The sequence below is a fragment of the Amblyomma mixtum genome, chromosome 8, assembly GCF_055824585.1.
Source record: "Amblyomma mixtum isolate Tamu chromosome 8, ASM5582458v1, whole genome shotgun sequence".
In the NCBI taxonomy this organism is placed as follows: domain Eukaryota; kingdom Metazoa; phylum Arthropoda; class Arachnida; order Ixodida; family Ixodidae; genus Amblyomma; species Amblyomma mixtum.
In genome coordinates this window covers 71,673,775-71,689,915 of record NC_143019.1, presented here as the reverse complement: position 1 = coordinate 71,689,915, position 16,141 = coordinate 71,673,775, and the positions used below count along the sequence as shown (strand labels likewise).

General features: G+C 46.2%; 3 protein-coding genes across 5 annotated transcripts in view; 1 reads left to right on the top strand and 2 right to left on the bottom strand.

The window, feature by feature from the left end:
* Positions 1 to 1,098: 1,098 nt before the first annotated feature.
* On the bottom strand, positions 1,099 to 3,385 carry LOC149332931 (uncharacterized). The gene is made up of 2 exons (XM_089558479.1): positions 2,182 to 3,385; positions 1,099 to 2,098 (listed from the first exon to the last, which is right to left on the bottom strand). The coding sequence occupies exon 1, from the start codon at positions 3,267 to 3,269 to the stop codon at positions 2,202 to 2,204; it is 1,068 nt and encodes a 355-aa protein (XP_089414605.1). The 5' UTR covers positions 3,270 to 3,385; the 3' UTR covers positions 1,099 to 2,098; positions 2,182 to 2,201.
* Positions 3,386 to 6,409: 3,024 nt separating this feature from the next.
* On the bottom strand, positions 6,410 to 10,209 carry LOC149332930 (putative RNA/DNA demethylase ALKBH6). The gene is made up of 6 exons (XM_089558477.1): positions 10,097 to 10,209; positions 9,816 to 9,945; positions 9,669 to 9,715; positions 8,574 to 8,678; positions 7,780 to 7,902; positions 6,410 to 6,915 (listed from the first exon to the last, which is right to left on the bottom strand). Exons 1-6 carry the CDS (start codon positions 10,148 to 10,150, stop codon positions 6,652 to 6,654), a joined length of 723 nt encoding a protein of 240 aa, XP_089414603.1. The 5' UTR covers positions 10,151 to 10,209; the 3' UTR covers positions 6,410 to 6,651.
* A 23-nt stretch (positions 10,210 to 10,232) lies between these two features.
* Dcr-1 (Endoribonuclease Dcr-1) overlaps positions 10,233 to 16,141 on the top strand; it is a 54,011-nt gene continuing 48,102 nt past the window's right edge. The window contains exons 1-3 of one of the 3 annotated variants that reach the window (XM_089558474.1): positions 10,233 to 10,383; positions 10,591 to 10,735; positions 12,241 to 12,397. In XM_089558474.1, the coding sequence (XP_089414600.1) occupies positions 10,628 to 10,735; positions 12,241 to 12,397 (265 nt within the window). In that variant the 5' untranslated portion in view covers positions 10,233 to 10,383; positions 10,591 to 10,627. The other 2 variants (XM_089558475.1, XM_089558476.1) reach the window with 2 other exon arrangements.

Genomic DNA, 16,141 nt, shown 5'->3' with positions numbered 1-16,141 from the left:
CTCGGTTATACCTTCCCGGTTCACTGTGAACACCGCGACATCATCCGCATAAGCCAGCAGCTTAACTTCTGCTGCCTGTAGCTGGAATCCTCGAATTTTTTCACTTTCCATGATATTCAAACACAACGCTTCAATGTAAATGCAGAATAGAAGAGGGCTGAGGGGACAACCCTGGCGCACCGAACGCTGCAGGCTAATGGGGGCCCCCAAACTCTTATTTACAATTAATCTTGTCGTGCAGCTCCGGTACGCCAAGGCCACTCCCTCACAAATAATGGACCCTAAATTCACATGGTCGAGTATGCAGAACAGGATATCGTGCGAAACACAATCGAATGCCTTCTCAAGATCTAGCTGAAGGATGGCTACACAGCTATTTGTGTAATCACAACATTCCAGCACACACCTCGCTTTATGAATATTGGAAACAATAGAGCGTCCCTTGATCCCACACGTCTGGTGGGGACCGACTATATCCTGAATTACTGACTGTAGTCTACAGGCTAAAATCTTCATGAAAACTTTATAATCCACGTTTGTGAGTGCGATAGGACGATATGCTGTGACCTGCTTTAACTTTTCTGCGTCATCGGATTTAGGGATTAGCACTGTATGGGATTTACCATAAGACGGGGGCAATTCATTTGCTTTATAGGCTTCGTTAAAAACTGCTGTCAGTACTGGCACTATTTCGCGTTTATGTGCTTTGTAAAAAGCGGCGCTTAACCCATCAGGTCCAGGAGATTTTCCCAGGTTCAAATTTTCTATCGCTTGCTCGACCTCCGACGCAGTTATCGACAGCTCCAGCCTTTCTTTCTGTTCGTCATCTAATCGCGGCAAAGCGCCAAGAAACTTTTCCTTGAATGCGCTCACATCCACTTCTTGCTTTGCAAACAGCGCCTGATAATATTCAAGAAATGCCTGCTGGATATGCCTGCTTTCTCCAGATAACGCCCCGCCCCATTCAATCTGTTCAATGTGGTTTCGTTGAGCATGCGTTTTTTCCATTCCTAGCGCTCGTTTTGAAGGTGTCTCCCCATCAGCTATATCTTGCGCCCTAGCCCGCACCAGTGCGCCACGATAGCGTTCTTCTTCAAAGAGTTCAATCTTATTTTTTATTTTCCTAATGTCATCCATCCATTTGCCAGGCTCTTCGCTTTCTCTTTCGAGAAGTCTAGCTAGTAAAGATCTTAAATTGTCCTCCTCACGCTTCTCCTCTTGTCGTATGCAACTTGACCTTTCGATTGCTGCTATTTTTATTTGTTGTTTGCAAAGTTCCCACTGCTGCCATACTTTCAGTTCCCCGCTCGGCTTTAATTTACTGATTTCTTCGTTTACTTTCCTGCTAAAGATGTCGTCTGTAATGAGCTTATTATTTAATTTCCACATTTCCCAAGAAAACTGATTTCCTCGTTTCTTTGTCCCTATCCCACACTTCACTAAACAATGATCCGAAAATGATACCGGTACTACATTGTAGCTATTGCATTTTGAAATAACGTTCGGTGACACATAAATGCGATCTAGCCGTGCATGGCTTGACCGTTGAAAATGAGTGAGTCTCACACAACGCTCGCCTTCTAAACATTCGGCCACATCATCGAGGTTGCACGTGTCTATAATTTCTGAGAGTACTTCAGTGCTTCTGTCCCTAAATGCCCTTGCACTGGTTTTGTCACAGCCCCTCAGGACGCAATTGAAGTCACCCATTACGATCAGGCATTTCTCGCAACTGAAGTGCTTTTGTACGCTTTGAAAAAACGCTGTCCTCTCATCCACCGCATTTGGGGCGTACACACAAATGATGCGCCAATATGTTTTGTCGTACAGGAGGTCAACCAAAACAAATCGACCCGAAGGACACGCCGTATATGCCTGAACCTCAAGTCCCGGTACATTCTTTACAAAGATGACACAACCCGCAGACGTTCCTACAGCGTGGGCGACAACTGCAAAAAACCTAGACGTGAAACGTCTCACCATGCTCCCGGTCTCCTCTTCCCCGTCAATTTTCGTTTCCTGCACTGCCAGGACGTCAATGTCGTGCTCAGTTAAAAGGCGGTACACCTGGCTCTGCTTCTTCTTACTTGCCAGTCCCCTGACATTAAGTGTACCGACTTTCATGGGGAACGCAGGAGCCATTTTAATGCAGAAGAAAGAGGCCGGGAACATGGTGCTTACCCTTCACGTCTAGCGCTTGGCTAGACGACATCGTTGACACCGGAGCCATCCGGTGCTGGTGCCAAGCCTGGCAGCGGGGGCGGCTTGTCAAGGGCTCTCCTCTCCGTCGACACAGTTGATCGTGTCCGGATGGACGACCGCCGTCCTTGGGTCGTTTTTGCCGGCGGCTCTTCGACGCTGGGGGCTTCCGCCTTGTCGTCTTCGGTTCCGGTCTGGGCGTGTGGCCGCTTCGCTGGGGCAGGGACGCCGGTCGTGCGGGCGCCGCTCTGGTCAAGGTTCTCCTCGGTCAGAGACGCTGGCTCGGTTTCTTGGAACGCTGGCACGCTTACTTCACCGCTCGACGCCTCCGTCTCCTTTCTAGTAGGTTCTGCCCCCTCAGGCTTGCGTCCGGCATCGCTGCGTCCGGCAGCGGCTTGCTGCGTCCGGCATCGGCTGGCGTCCGGCATCGAAGAGCCCGTCGATCCTGCTTGCGTTTCGGGTTCCTCTATGCCTTTCGCAGATTCTTCAGCCTCTACTACATCCATCAGGAGTTCCGCAGAGTCGTCTTTCGACGCCCCGCCCGTAGCCACCGCATAAGTGCGGACACACTCATTATCCGCGTGGCCGTACCGCCGGCATTTCGTACAGCGGGGAACCTTGCATTCACGCCGCACGTGGCCTGTACCATGGCAGCGCAAGCACTGCATTGGACGCCCAGGCGCTACGACAAGAGCCAACTCTCCGGCGACACGTACCTGGTGTGGCAGGTCATCCACTTTCAAGCCGGGCTTCAACTTCAGTAGGACCGTTCTTGTCGTTGAGCTCTTGTCATTGACGCCTTGTATCCGCCACCGCTCACGCGTAACGTCGGTCACTTTGCCAAACGCCGCGAATGCCGTCCGAATGTCGTCGTCGGCCACACCGTGAAGCATCCAGTGTAGCCGCAGCTTTACCTGCTGGTCTTCCGGGTCGATAATGAGGCAGCGGCGTTTCTTAACTTGCAGCTCGTTGAAGGCTAGCAACTTCTTTGCTGCCTCCGTGTTCCGCAGGGTAACCGCCCACACGTGATTGATTTGGTACGCCCCCAACGCGACCACGTCGGGGAGCATACCGGTCTCGGCCAGGGCGTCTCGGAAATCCTCGACCCGGAACGGCCTCGCTCGCACGTCGCCGTGAAGAAAAACGGTGTTGAAAACAACACGTCCTGTTGGCAGTGTCGGCAAAATAATCTGATAATCCTTATCACCGCAGTCATCATTTGAATTACGTCGGCGAAATAATTCTCTCGGCCGGATACCCACCCGTCTGGTTGGCGGCGTGCCTCCGCGGTAGCGTGGCCGAGCGTCGGCCGCGGAAACAGGATCGACGCTCGGCCACGCTACCGCGGAGGCACGCCGCCAACCAGACGGGTGGGTATCCGGCCGAGAGAATTATTTCGCCGACGTAATTCAAATAATTTTGTTTACCTTATATCTGTACTTCTGTCACCATTGGGCTTCGTGTAAGAAAAGGAAAGTTTGCGTTACGATTAAAGGCACCGCTGGGAAAGCGAGAATGTAGAGCGACAGCTGCTCTCCACAATCGTTCGTTGACGGTGAAACTCGATGTCGTCTGCTATAAAAAAGAGGCGCGAAATTTGAAACTGCGAAACGTAACCCTTCGCGGTCATGTCGTGGTCTTCTACTTTCTTTCACTTTCAAGCAAGGCCTCACCTCTTGCACCACACAAATATGAAAGACTTGCACCTTGCGATTTATGAAAAGGGCGTTTGTGTCGCTTTTGAAGCGCACCTTGGAAGGCCAACATACCTGCCATACTTGGCAGGCATACGTTCAAGTACTCGTGGAAGGTAATTTTCTATGGAAAAGTCATGAGAAGCCTGTTTCTGTATTTTTTAACGAAGAAAGTGTCGAGAGTTAGGGGTGTGCGAGTAGTGAAAAATTGGCTCTGGGAAAATCGTGAAAAACCTCCTTTTTTTTTTCCGCGACTAAAGCCCCCAAAATGAGGGGCGTGGATATTCGAAATTTTCGCATATTGAATCTGAACGAATCAAATAGCGCATGTTCAATGCGATTCAAATCGAATCGAATTCGTCATCTAGTTATCGAATAGTCTTCCAATAATGGGCACAAAGTTCGAATAGGGCACGCCGTATTTTTTTTTTCGACAACTTTTGAAGAGAAACTGGAGGGAACACTAAGCTTCGCCTTAATGGTATGAGTATAGGACGCGATAACGTTAATGCCCATATATGTGGAATTGGTCCTTCTCTACTTCGCATTTATTACAATGTACAGCTGCAACGGAAAAAGAATGGCACAAGTGAATCATGACCGGAGCGAAAAAATCGCGACACGCGGCGCTATTGTTGCCGAGTACCTCGATAGCGAGAGTGCCAGGAACATTCCATTCCCTAAAGCGGCGGTGGCCGGCAGAAAGCAGCCCACCTAGACATTCGCCCATCAGATATGCAATATCTTAAACGAACGCCTGTAGATGTCTCAGCCAAACCATGTGCTAAGGCGGCTAAGCACAAAATCTCGTTTTATTTATTTTTTATTTTTGCCTTAGCGTGACGAGCAACGTTATCTTTATCACCGTTTTCCTTTAAAACTGTGCTGAGGATGCACTGTCAAAAGTAACGTGTGGCAGTGTCTGCTTTCGGATGGGCTGCTTTCTGTCGGCCACCCCCACTTTGGAAAGTGGAATGTTCCAGGCACTCTCGCTACTCTCGCCATCTGCGCATACGGCTACAATAGCGCCGCGTCTCGCAATTTTTCCGCTCCAGTCATGAGTTACTTGTGCTAATCTTTTTCCGTTGCAGCTGTACTTCTTCCCCTGTCCTTTTTTGACTATCCCCCTACCTCTTTTATTTAATTTCTACACCCTGCCTGCTATCCTTTCATTTCCGCTGCCCCAGCTCAGGTGCTTCCCGTAGAGATGGCAGATGCCGGGGCTAGCAAAAATCTTTCCCTTCTTTTTTTATTTTTATTTAAATCACTATTACTACTTTGTATACATATTTTCCTGGGAGCTATACTACTCCTGGTGCAGAGGTGCTGCAATGTGCCACTGCCCTGAGAAGGCAGGTGCTGTCACCTGTACAGCTTTTGAGACCGCAATTTCTTTCCGAGCAACCTCTCCCAATCAATCAATAATTTTACTGCCACCTGCCCAGATGGGCAGGTAGTGATGACGTCACAATGGCACGTGACCTAGGTGGCCACCCAGGTTGCATCTCTAGGGATTTTTCGTGGATTTTTTGCTCATGGCCAATTACGCCGGCTTTTCTCCGACACGGGCGCTTAACGGCCCACTCCGATGCCGCTCAGCAGGGACTCCGGAACCGGGCTACATCACACAAGCATAATCGCACTCCTAGCACAGACCCCACCACGTTAATCGGAATGACTGCCAGTAAATTTCTAAACCCCATGAATTCTATTTTTCAGTACATTCTCCTGAGCCTTAGGATCCTTTGTAATAAAATTTCGCAGATTGGAGGCCTTTTGTTTGAATACAAATGAATTCTAAGTACTCCCATTTCATGGCTGACATGCAGCCTTTTGCCTGTGTAACATTACGAGGTGCACGCCTGTCGTGATTCGCTCTGTGTTAGCTGAATGAATTTCGGGCTTCTTTTTTGTCATTTCAAACATATAATGACCGAAGGTGTCACTGGCAGTCGCCAGCTTAGGCAATCTACATGCGTATTGTTATACTGAAAAACTAATCATTAGGAAGGTCCAAGAAATTGAGTGATAGTGAACTCAAAATGTTTATAAGTCTAGCGGAGTTGCCCTTTAAGACAGCAAACACCTCAGGGCTATTCGCACTTTCTCCAAACAATGAAACCACCGTGAAATTAGTGAAATAGTGGCACCATCTATTAAAAAATATTGTAACAAAGTGCCGTCTAATCAGCGAGAGAAGCGGTCTCATTTATTTCTGATTTGCCGAGAAGTCTTGGCGTTAGACGTTATAAAATGAAACACCGCCTGTGTAGAATGAGGGAGTTAATTCCAGATGTAATTAACAATTTTCTCAGCAACAAAGTCACTCTTTTATGCAGAAAAAACACTGGCGGTGCTCCCAAAACGTGATCTATCACTCATCGCGGTGTCCTGTTTCAGTTAATATCCCTCTTCAGAGTTCCCCAAAACGACTTGGCATCTATGCCCTGTCATAGGTGTCAAGGGTTATAGCCTGTAAGCATCGCATGCAAAACTTTATAAAAAAAGCCAACAAAGACAAACACACAGGGCAGAGTTTATTCACTTTATTACAAGGAAAAAGAAAATCCTCTATGCCACTTAAACTTATCCGAATGCACAAGTTTGAAGTGTCCAGAGTAAAATCATGAACATACACAATAAAGCAGCTCATACCCTGTGGATGGTAGGCACTTTTACGAGCTGAAATTTGTCCCTTTATAATGACATTTAGCCCCGCTGCACAACCGCCTTTTGACTTGCATGGTTCTAAAACATGTCACTTCTTGAACAACGCTTGCAGGACGTTCGCACGAAGCACCTTTGGAACAACTCGTATGGTCAGTGACACTCTTGTGCCCCTTTGTAGCACGGCTCCTTGATGCACTGAACAGGCGTCAATATTCTTGATGGTGTCATCAATGACGTCTTCTGTCCGAGACTCAATGCCATGCAGGTACTCGGTGTACATTGCACCACTGGTTATCAGGAGGCTTCGTGGTTCCAGCAGAAGGGAGCCAATGTGCGTGTTTGTCGCTAAACCCTGCACAAAAGTTGTAAACTTTTATACTGCATAGTGTTGTGGTTACACACAGCGATACACATTGAACAGATGTTATCAAGGAATATCACGACACCGACATGAGGCTCTGAAAGTCATGATAGCTCTTGAATAAAACAGAATCAATCAGCAATGTTAGACTATCAAATCGAGAGCCAGTCGGCATTCCATATGTAATCAACTCCCTCAATCCTAGCCACTGCCGCACTAGCCCAATTTGCAAAGCACGAATGGACCCACGGCATCCAAGACACTTTTAGTTTTGAACTCAAAGGAAAATAAAACTACCTGTTGCATCACTATAATCCTGATCAGTCATGACTTACCACAAAATTTCGTTCTCTTCCATTACATTGAACACTACTTTGTTTTTCTTCACACTAAGTTTAAGCCTACCAGTGTATTCTGCATGTTAACATCCTCAATCAAGCACTTCAATTCACTGCTTTAGTTATTTCAGGAAGATAATGTCACCAGCAAATCAAAGCACACCGTTTTGTCCATCAGTAAAATAATATAAAGCATCAGAACCAATCAACTCCCGTGCGTGCACTACACACACAAAAAAAAATGTCATCCCTGTTGCTGTTTCCGTGAAGTTTGAAGGAACAGGTTAGTTAAAACACCACTGATATGTGCGGTTGAAAGTGTACTATAAGGAAGACATTCAACACTACACAGAGACCATGATATGGGTATCACATGACTCTTGATGCTAACAGATGATGACATGGCACAAGCAGCACTAATGAAATGGAATACTTAATAATGTTGCATGATCCCAAGTGCTTCTCTTGAAAATAAAATTCATGTTACACACAAAGTAGTGAAGCAGAAGCACAGTACCTCCGCATCACCGGGAATCGCACAGGTGGCGTCTTTGCGTGGAGTGTAGAAGTCAATGACAGTGCTTGAGTTCAGTGTTATATTCGTCACCACTGGGTAGTACAGGGGACCGTCTTCATGAGGCTATAGTACAGGAGAAACATCGTAAAAATCATCAATGTTTCGCGTGTGACCACCAGGTTTTTCATGCAATGCAAAATGTGATCAGACAAGAAGCGGCAAAATGCCTTCCTTTTCATATCGCTGATGCAATTGTCTGTTCTATTTCACATACTGTAGCACATCACACAGCACGCAAATCTTTCGTTAATCTGATCACTTCAGCATTCATATAACATGACGTGAATAGTGTTTAGCTTTATTCTGCTAACAAGAGTGTTGCTTGCAGGGGCCTATGAGCCTTTTGGGGCATCTGGAATCAACACCTGAACTACTAAACAGACTAACTGGCACAAGCTGAACTTCTTGAGGCAGCCATGAGTCAACCAAGCATAACCACATGCATACTAAGTGCACTGTGCAGGACAAAAATTTGTGTTTACAAAATCAGCTCATTGCAACTTGTATCAAAAATAGGAGAAAGCCTTATGTGCATGTATAGGTGGAGAGCAACAACACTGCTTTGAGCATTAAAAATAGGCAATTAGTGCACAGTTATGAATTAAACTGCGAATCTACTCCAATTAACTTCAATCATCACCATCATCAGCAACCTGACTATGCCCACTGCAGGGCAAAGACGTTTCCGAAGGCAGGAACCATGAGGTGGTGCAAAACAATGCTCCCATACCCACCAAGATTCCTTCGCCAGGTTTGTATTCATTGACAAGGACGTGATTGGGTAACTTCTCGCCAAACACTCCCAGGCTAGCAACTTTGGCAGAAATGTCCTTCAGCCACTGCACCAAAAGGAAAAAAAAAGATACTTATCAGAAATAACTGTTGCAATGACTTAAAGTATCAAAGCGTTACACATGCACCAGTGGGTCAATGCTGCTGTGCTGTTTTTGGATTGCCTGCAGGCAAATATCATACAATTACTCAAACAAAACTGAACAGGTTATAGGAAAACAAAATGCCAGATTCATTCAAAGATATTTTAGTCAATAAAATTGCACTGTGACTGGACCAAGTTTCTACCTAGTAAATATTGTGGTCATTTATGGGAAAATAATGTCAGCCGATGCTCAACGCAATGCGCACTGCATGTTGGTTAGGATGGGCATACAAGTGAACAACCCATTCTCTGGAGCCCAGTAATGTCAAGCAGGTGGCCACTGAAATACTACACAACCATACAAGACGTACTAACAGGAGGCTACGGTATGTTAAGTGGTGTGTATCTTTTTCTTGCTTCCATGTTCATTTGCACCGTTTTAACGGGATCATGCAAAACCGGGAAGCCGAAATGCTTACCCTGGTTCAACCAACGTTACTAGTTTGTTCTAGTAACGTTGGGTTCAACACCTCCAGAGATAATATACAAGCCCATCATGTACTAGCAGCGTGAAGCAAAAGTTCTCTTTTCTACATGATTTTGTTTTCCTTTCCATTGCTCGCTCAATTCGTTTAGCCTATAGTTAATCCTGCACATCAAAAGCACTGGCGTGCATTACAAGAGCGAAGTGTCGGAAAGGATTAAATGAACACGGTCAGATGAATGCAGCCGTTTATTCGCATTTACAGCATGCAACCAAAATGCCAGAACGTCTGGCTTAGGCTAGAATTCCGGATTTCAATACACTGTTATGCTGTCAATGAGGTATGAGGCAAAGCAAAGATATAGCAGGCCGTTTGACAAACACAACAAAACTTCCAGGGTTCTGTCAATTAATGAACCGGTGTCGTCTATTTCGCGGTTTAGTTTTGGCATTAGCAGAAAAAGTTACTTGCGGCAGTGCTTCTGGAACCATGCCTTTCGGATGGGGCAATCCGCCTGGAAAGATTAAAATACGGATAATAAGGACAAACTCGATCGGTGCGTGCGACGAGGTTCCCGTTCTGCGGTTTGAACCCTGCGTTGATTCCCTACGTACCCCAGTTCTGAAGCCTTCTGTGCGCAAGTTGAACCCATTTAGGCTTTGGCGCATCGTAGACTTTGTCGTAGAAGTATTTCTCCTCGAACTCCGTGATGAAATCCGGGACATAGTAGACTCTGTCAGGTAACTGGAACGACAGAAGAAAGAGCTCAACTGCGTGACTTACAGCAACGAATGCAACGCTGATCGACTCAGCAATGGTTTGTTTAAGCAGATATCAGGTGTTAGGTGTTATGTTACAGATGTAAAATGGTACTGCGGTACGGTATAATTCATACCGATGCAACGCGAAATTTGTCGAGATTGTCGGCGGTGCACATGGGCGCTGCCATATTTGCCGAGAAGAAACGACTTCGACTGGCTTCTGTCCCCGTAATTGGCTGCAGTGGGTCACGTGACCCTAATCAGCCAATCGCTAGTCGCATGTGTGCGTTTTGGTTTTCGCCCCGAGTGGGCCTCTGGCTATTGTGTGTGTATTTTTGTGCCGTAGAGGCGACGATGTCTCGAAAATAATCGTCGTTTTCCACCCGGAAAAAAAAAATAGGAGAAAAGGCAGGAACTCCTGGTACGTCGCATGCCATCTGAGATCAGCCCTGTGCCCCGCAAGAAAGGGCAGATTCGAGCGTGATCCGCTTCGTTTAGCAGACGCGCGTCAAAGGTTATGGCTTTTTATCGCCGCTGCGTGTGCCTGTGTGCTTTTGTTAGCCGGTGGTCCGGAAGCTGATAGTTTGCTGACAGTCTTCCAAGTGTGTGTGCCGCGTCGTTTTCGCAGATTTGACAGTGCGGAGCGTTTTTTCCGAACCGCCGAGATGGTTGTGAAGAGACCCGGCGTCGGCGATGCGCCGCAGCCCAGAACACGCCGGCACCACTTCCTCGAGAACGTGCAGACCAAGACCTTCACGCCGTTGGAATACCAGGTACACAAATCGGACCGGGTAGCCTTGTTCACTGTGTGTTCTTTAACATTGTTTGAGTTCGTTGAAACTTTTTTCCTCGATAGATCCCCGCGATCTCGGAACCATGCCGCGTGTTGTAGTTGACGTCGGGGTGTCTTGGCTCGTGCTTTGACATCAAGCATTCAGAATTAGGCCCTTGGAAGTTGACATGTTCGGGATGTCGTTGTTCGCACTAACTGCCTGCAGGAATCATCAACACGTGCCTTTGTGATGACGCTATTTGCTTATCCAGTTTGCTGACTACTTAGACTACATTATTGCACCGCTCGAAAACAGCAGTGCAAAGCATCTATCTGCCTTTTGATTAACTTAGTGCTTGACTGTTCCGTGCCGCTAGTCAAGGATTTCCCGACTTACTGTTGTGTACAGAGCACTGTGTTGTGTGTGGTTTGTATGCACTAGCTGCCTGTATTGCACGGCATTGCATCCATTATCGCAAGCCGTGGAGGTGCCAGTGAGAGGCTTGCAACGTCGACCAGTATGCATGCATTTGTCCAGACACCTCATGTCCATGTATCTTGAAAGACACTCTTTGTACTTGCCGTTATTCAAATTAATGGTCACTATTCCACATACAGGCTGCTGGGCAAATCATAGTTGTAAGTTTTTGTCTTTTTTGGACACATCTGCCTTTGCTTTGCACTTTGATCTTGCCTTGCACACTTGTGTGAGTGTGCTAATGGTGGGTAATGCCATTGGCAAACTGTGCATGTAACGTTTAGGTTTGTCAGGTACTGAGCTTGGACTGTCCCAATGTAACATTCCAAAAGGCTGCGGGTACTTCCTTTTTGTAACACCATGCTCATATCACAAAGCACGGTGTGCTCTGTTTTGCAGCTACTAGCGATTCAGGAATGTAGATAAGTTTCAGAATCTTGCCTGCTACTGCCGGGTCGGTTGTTGCGAAGAGACCAGTGCTGGAGAGAGATGTTCACGCATTTGCACAGACACCTCATGGTGGTAATGTAAAAGCTTTTAGTGCAAAACGACTAAGAAAGGACGGGAAATGACGTCCTTTCTTAGTCGTTTTGCGCTAAAAGCTTTTACATTACCAAGATGAACCAACTCGCCCAGCAGAACGTGTTACTACACCTCATGCTATTGCATACTACAGTGTGTTGTTAACATTGTTAACAATGTTAATAGTGTTTGTTGTTAACGCTGTTAACATTAACTGTAACCATCCAGATTCGTTCAGGGATGCTCTGCAGGCACAGACAACCCTACCAAAGAAGCTGTCAGACTTCTTAGTCCCATTGGGCCAAGAGTTCACAGCAATTTCTGTGCTCAGCAGAAATAGTTGGCATGGCCTTAGGCATCCCCTCTTCAAATAATTTCCTAAACATGCAATTTTCATTCAAATCTTCACGTGAAAATCAAATGAAGTGGTTGAAAGCGTTAAATAAAAAGTGCTGTGATTGCTGTCTAGACTGAAATGTGAGTCTGCATCGTTGCTTCCTTGCCAGGTTGAACTGCTGGACACTGCAAAGCAACAGAACTCCATTGTGTTCCTGTCGTCGGGCAAGACCTTCATGGTAGTCATGCTGGTGAAAGAGCTGGCTTCTCAGGTTCGGCCGAGCTATGCCTGTGGCGGCAAGAGGGTGCTTATCCTGGTTCCATCAGGTGAGAGAGGCTCTTCTGTGTGTGGGTTCCAAGGCAGAGGCTCTGTGCAGGAAATGCTTTTAAAGGGCAGCTCCGGGGGGTTTTCAAACATTTGAATAACACATCGCAGGCTAGTTGGTTGGTCACAAGGCAGAACAGTGCAAGCTACACGGGGACAAGAAAGTAGACGTGACAAACACAACGCTGACTTACAACTGAAGGTTAATTTCTTCAGACACTTCGGTAAATATACAGCAGCATCAAGAAAATAAGAAGAGCAACCGAGTCTGATAAACAGTCATTGCCACCAGAAATCACACAGGAGAACTCAGAACATCTAGCTACCGATAAGAACTGCAGTTCTTTATCTATAAGGGCTATGGAGAGGGTGCCGGCACAACTCTCGTTAAGATGTGCGATTTTTGCGGCTTCAGTGATTTCTTGCGTAGCTGACATTTGGTTGACGGTCATGGTAATATATTTCTGGACTTCCCTGTCGTAGTTACGATGAGTGTTTTTTTGAAAGAGAAAATGAGCAGAACATCTATAGAACAGCAAAAACCAGGAACCCAGAAATGGGTTTTGACCAAAGCATGTTTTCACAGGTGCTGTTACAAAACCTCTCGTGTGCACGTTACTTGGTGAAATTGAAGACTGTAGATGACACCTTCAATGATTATTTGTCTCAGGTGACAAAAACAAGCTTGAAATTTTTTCCTTCAGTTGACACGAAGCGAATATTGATGGGCGAGTAGCTTGTGACACCATACGCAATGTTGGCCGCAAAAATCGCCTCAACTGAGGCCACGAAATGGGAAAATATTAAATTAATTTGTACCAGGTTGTCTTCATGCAGTGTTCCTTTCAAAGGTGACGGCATTCACGCCCTACTGGGGCATGGGCTTATTTAACAGCATCAAAATATTTTAGCATAAATCGCCATTCTCGCATTTCTGAGACACGAGAGCATCCAATACTGCTTCCAGGCCTAAAAGTGGTATTTTAGAACAAATTTTAGAAAATTTCTGTCCATTGCAGCGGTCCGTGTAATCTCTGTGACCCAAAATGGCATCTCCTGACTGAACTGTGGATGTTGCCGCACTCTCTGGCAGCAGCATTTGACACAAACTATCAGAAGTGCCCCGAGAACCCACTGTGAAAGTTTAATGCGTAGAGGCAAAAAAAAATGCCAGAGTTAGCCTTTAAGGATCTGCTATAATTTTGTGTCATGTGGTGTCAAAACCTTCTTTGAAGCCTGCTTGTTGCATTGGCCCAATGTGGGCAGGAAAAGGAGATGAGACTCAATGGCTGACTAAAAGCAAAGCCAAGACAAGCCCATTGATTAGCAACAAGAATCTCTGTTTATATGAGGTAATCTCGTGACACACACAGGGTAGAGAACATAATACAACCAATGCACTACGTAATTGTTGATATGCAGACATGACAGTCCTTAAGTACTTAACAAAACCAAAAACCCTAATGAAATGCAGCACTGTTAGTTTGGAGGTGTTTTTCCGGCGATGCTGGTGCAACTATTTCGTGTACCCCATTCGGCAATAGCACCAATTCGTGTGAGTAGCTTGGCTAAGTCCATGTAAGGAAGCACTTGTGTTGTTGTCATACTTTAGTGGTCGCCCCTTTTTGTGCTCCCTTCTAGAGGTGAACAACATTGAACTGGCCATCTTGTTAAAGTTCAGGGCTTATTCTTGAAGATTTACAAAATGCTTCTTACAGGTTATCAATTCATCTTATAACACTGATTGCAGAGGCAGGCCACTAGTAGAGAATATCTCTCATGTGTGGGACTGGGAAGCTCATCCATTCTACTGTGGCAATGTATGGGCGACATTAGGCAAAATCACGTTGTCATCTGGAGGAAAGGAAATGTTGATTCTGGGACCATTGGCCAGGCTGCACTAAAACTTGGGGCTCGTGCATTCTTGCTCTTGAAAAGCATGCAGAGTTAATCTAGTTAATCTGCACTGGTGAATGCCTTGCAGTGGTGGAAACATTATGTGAAATTGATTTAGTGGGTTCTAGGGAAACCAATAGGAGTGGTTGGTTGGTTTACGGGGTTTAACGTCCCAAAGCGACTAAGGCTATGAGAGACGCCGTAGTGGAGGGCTCCGGAAATTTCGACCACCTGGGGTTCTTTAACGTGCACTGACATCGCACAGCACACGGGCCTCTAGAATTTCTCCTCCAAAGAAATTCAGCCGCCACGGCCAGGATCGAACCCGCGTCTTTCGGGCCAGCAGCCGAGCACCATAACCGCTGAGCCACCGCGGCGGGTCCCAATAGGAGTGGTGGCATACAGCTGTTTCGTGGTGTTTTGCTTCTGACGAAAAGCACTACACTGCATACAGATACCACAAAAGAGTATCTTGGCCCAGAGCTCCTCGTGCTCGTGGGCTGAGGTAGTGAAATGACATGATACTGACACTGTGAACAACATTGGCTCTATATTCTAGACCCAAAGAATTTGTAAGTATGTGTGCGTTGCCGGGCCATTCCCATTTCATTTGTAGGCTACGGTGCTTCTTCTCATTACTCTGTATTGACCAGTCACTCACAGTGCATGACTGTTAGTCCCGGGTGACCATCTAATTAGTAAGTATAGGTGCATCATAAGTGGGGGAGGAGCATACCGGTGTTAAAAGGCATGCCGTCACGAAAGTCGTCGCTGCTTTCATCGACATTCACTGTCATTTGACGTCGTATCGCCATGCATTTTACCTACCTTTCTAACCCATCCGCAGTCAACGTGCCTATGTTGCTTTCTCCGAACTATACGCACATAATTCATCAACAGAAGGATGCATGGCTGGCAGTGGTCAGGTGCTGTGTGTAATAACGGCGTTACTTTCTTGGAAATATACCTGGCATGTTGGCACAAATGTTTCAAAATAAAATGCGTCAGCCATTTTCATGTGCCGTGTGAAAAATTTTAAGTGACCTTCAGCTTCTCGGGTGTTCTGGAAAACCACTTTCACTGTCTTTTTGTGTGCTTTGTGAATTTGTTTTTCCATGAGGAACAGGAAAAGAACAGCTTTGTATCGGACCAAACCATTCCCCCATTGGTGGTCTTCTGAGGTCATATGAAGCCAAGCACTCCTAGAGGAAAGAAAGAAGGCGGGAGAAGTGTACAGAAACATTTGTGTTGCACGAGATCTATTTATGTTTATATAGTTGGAAAGGCCTGCAAATCCTTAGGATTTCTCCGCCGAAACACTCGTTCCTTCCCGCAAGCTACCAAAGAACTCCTTTACAAAACTTATGTGCGGTCAGTGTTGGAGTATGCTAGCACGGTGTGGGATCCTCCTACCATAGGTGACAAGGAAAAACTTGAGAAAGTTCAGTCCTTGGCGGCTCGATACATACTTGGCAAGTCATGTAAACGCAACTTCAGTGCAACAATAGCAGAAAAAGTCCTCGTTTGGGAATCGCTAGAACAGCGGAGAACTAAGCTGAGGCTCAACTCTTCCATAACATATACTACTCCCACATTGGCATTCCACGCGAAACATACATCTTCAAACCACATTACGTATCCGCACGCCTTGACCATGATCAAAAGGTACGTGAATACAAGTGCAGGACGGCAGCATACAGCGACTCTTTTTTTCCGAAGACCATTCATCAATGGAACCGTTTGCCGGCCGTTGTTACTTCCATCTCATCAAATGAATCCTTTTATTCCGCTTTGAACAATGTCACGTCATTTCATAGCTAGACGGTGCGTCGTTATATGTGCGCTGCTTC

Bases quoted from the DNA above. Each gene is read 5' to 3' on its own strand.
- LOC149332931 (XM_089558479.1), bottom strand. From the start codon at position 3,269: ATGCTCCCCGACGTGGTCGCGTTGGGGGCGTACCAAATCAATCACGTG.
- LOC149332930 (XM_089558477.1), bottom strand. From the start codon at position 10,150: ATGGCAGCGCCCATGTGCACCGCCGACAATCTCGACAAATTTCGCGTT. The intron at 9,946-10,096 runs GTATGAATTATA...CTGTCGTTCCAG, and splicing joins ACAAATTTCGCGTTGCATCG to TTACCTGACAGAGTCTACTA. The intron at 9,716-9,815 runs GTACGTAGGGAA...TAATCTTTCCAG, and splicing joins CAGAAGGCTTCAGAACTGGG to GCGGATTGCCCCATCCGAAA.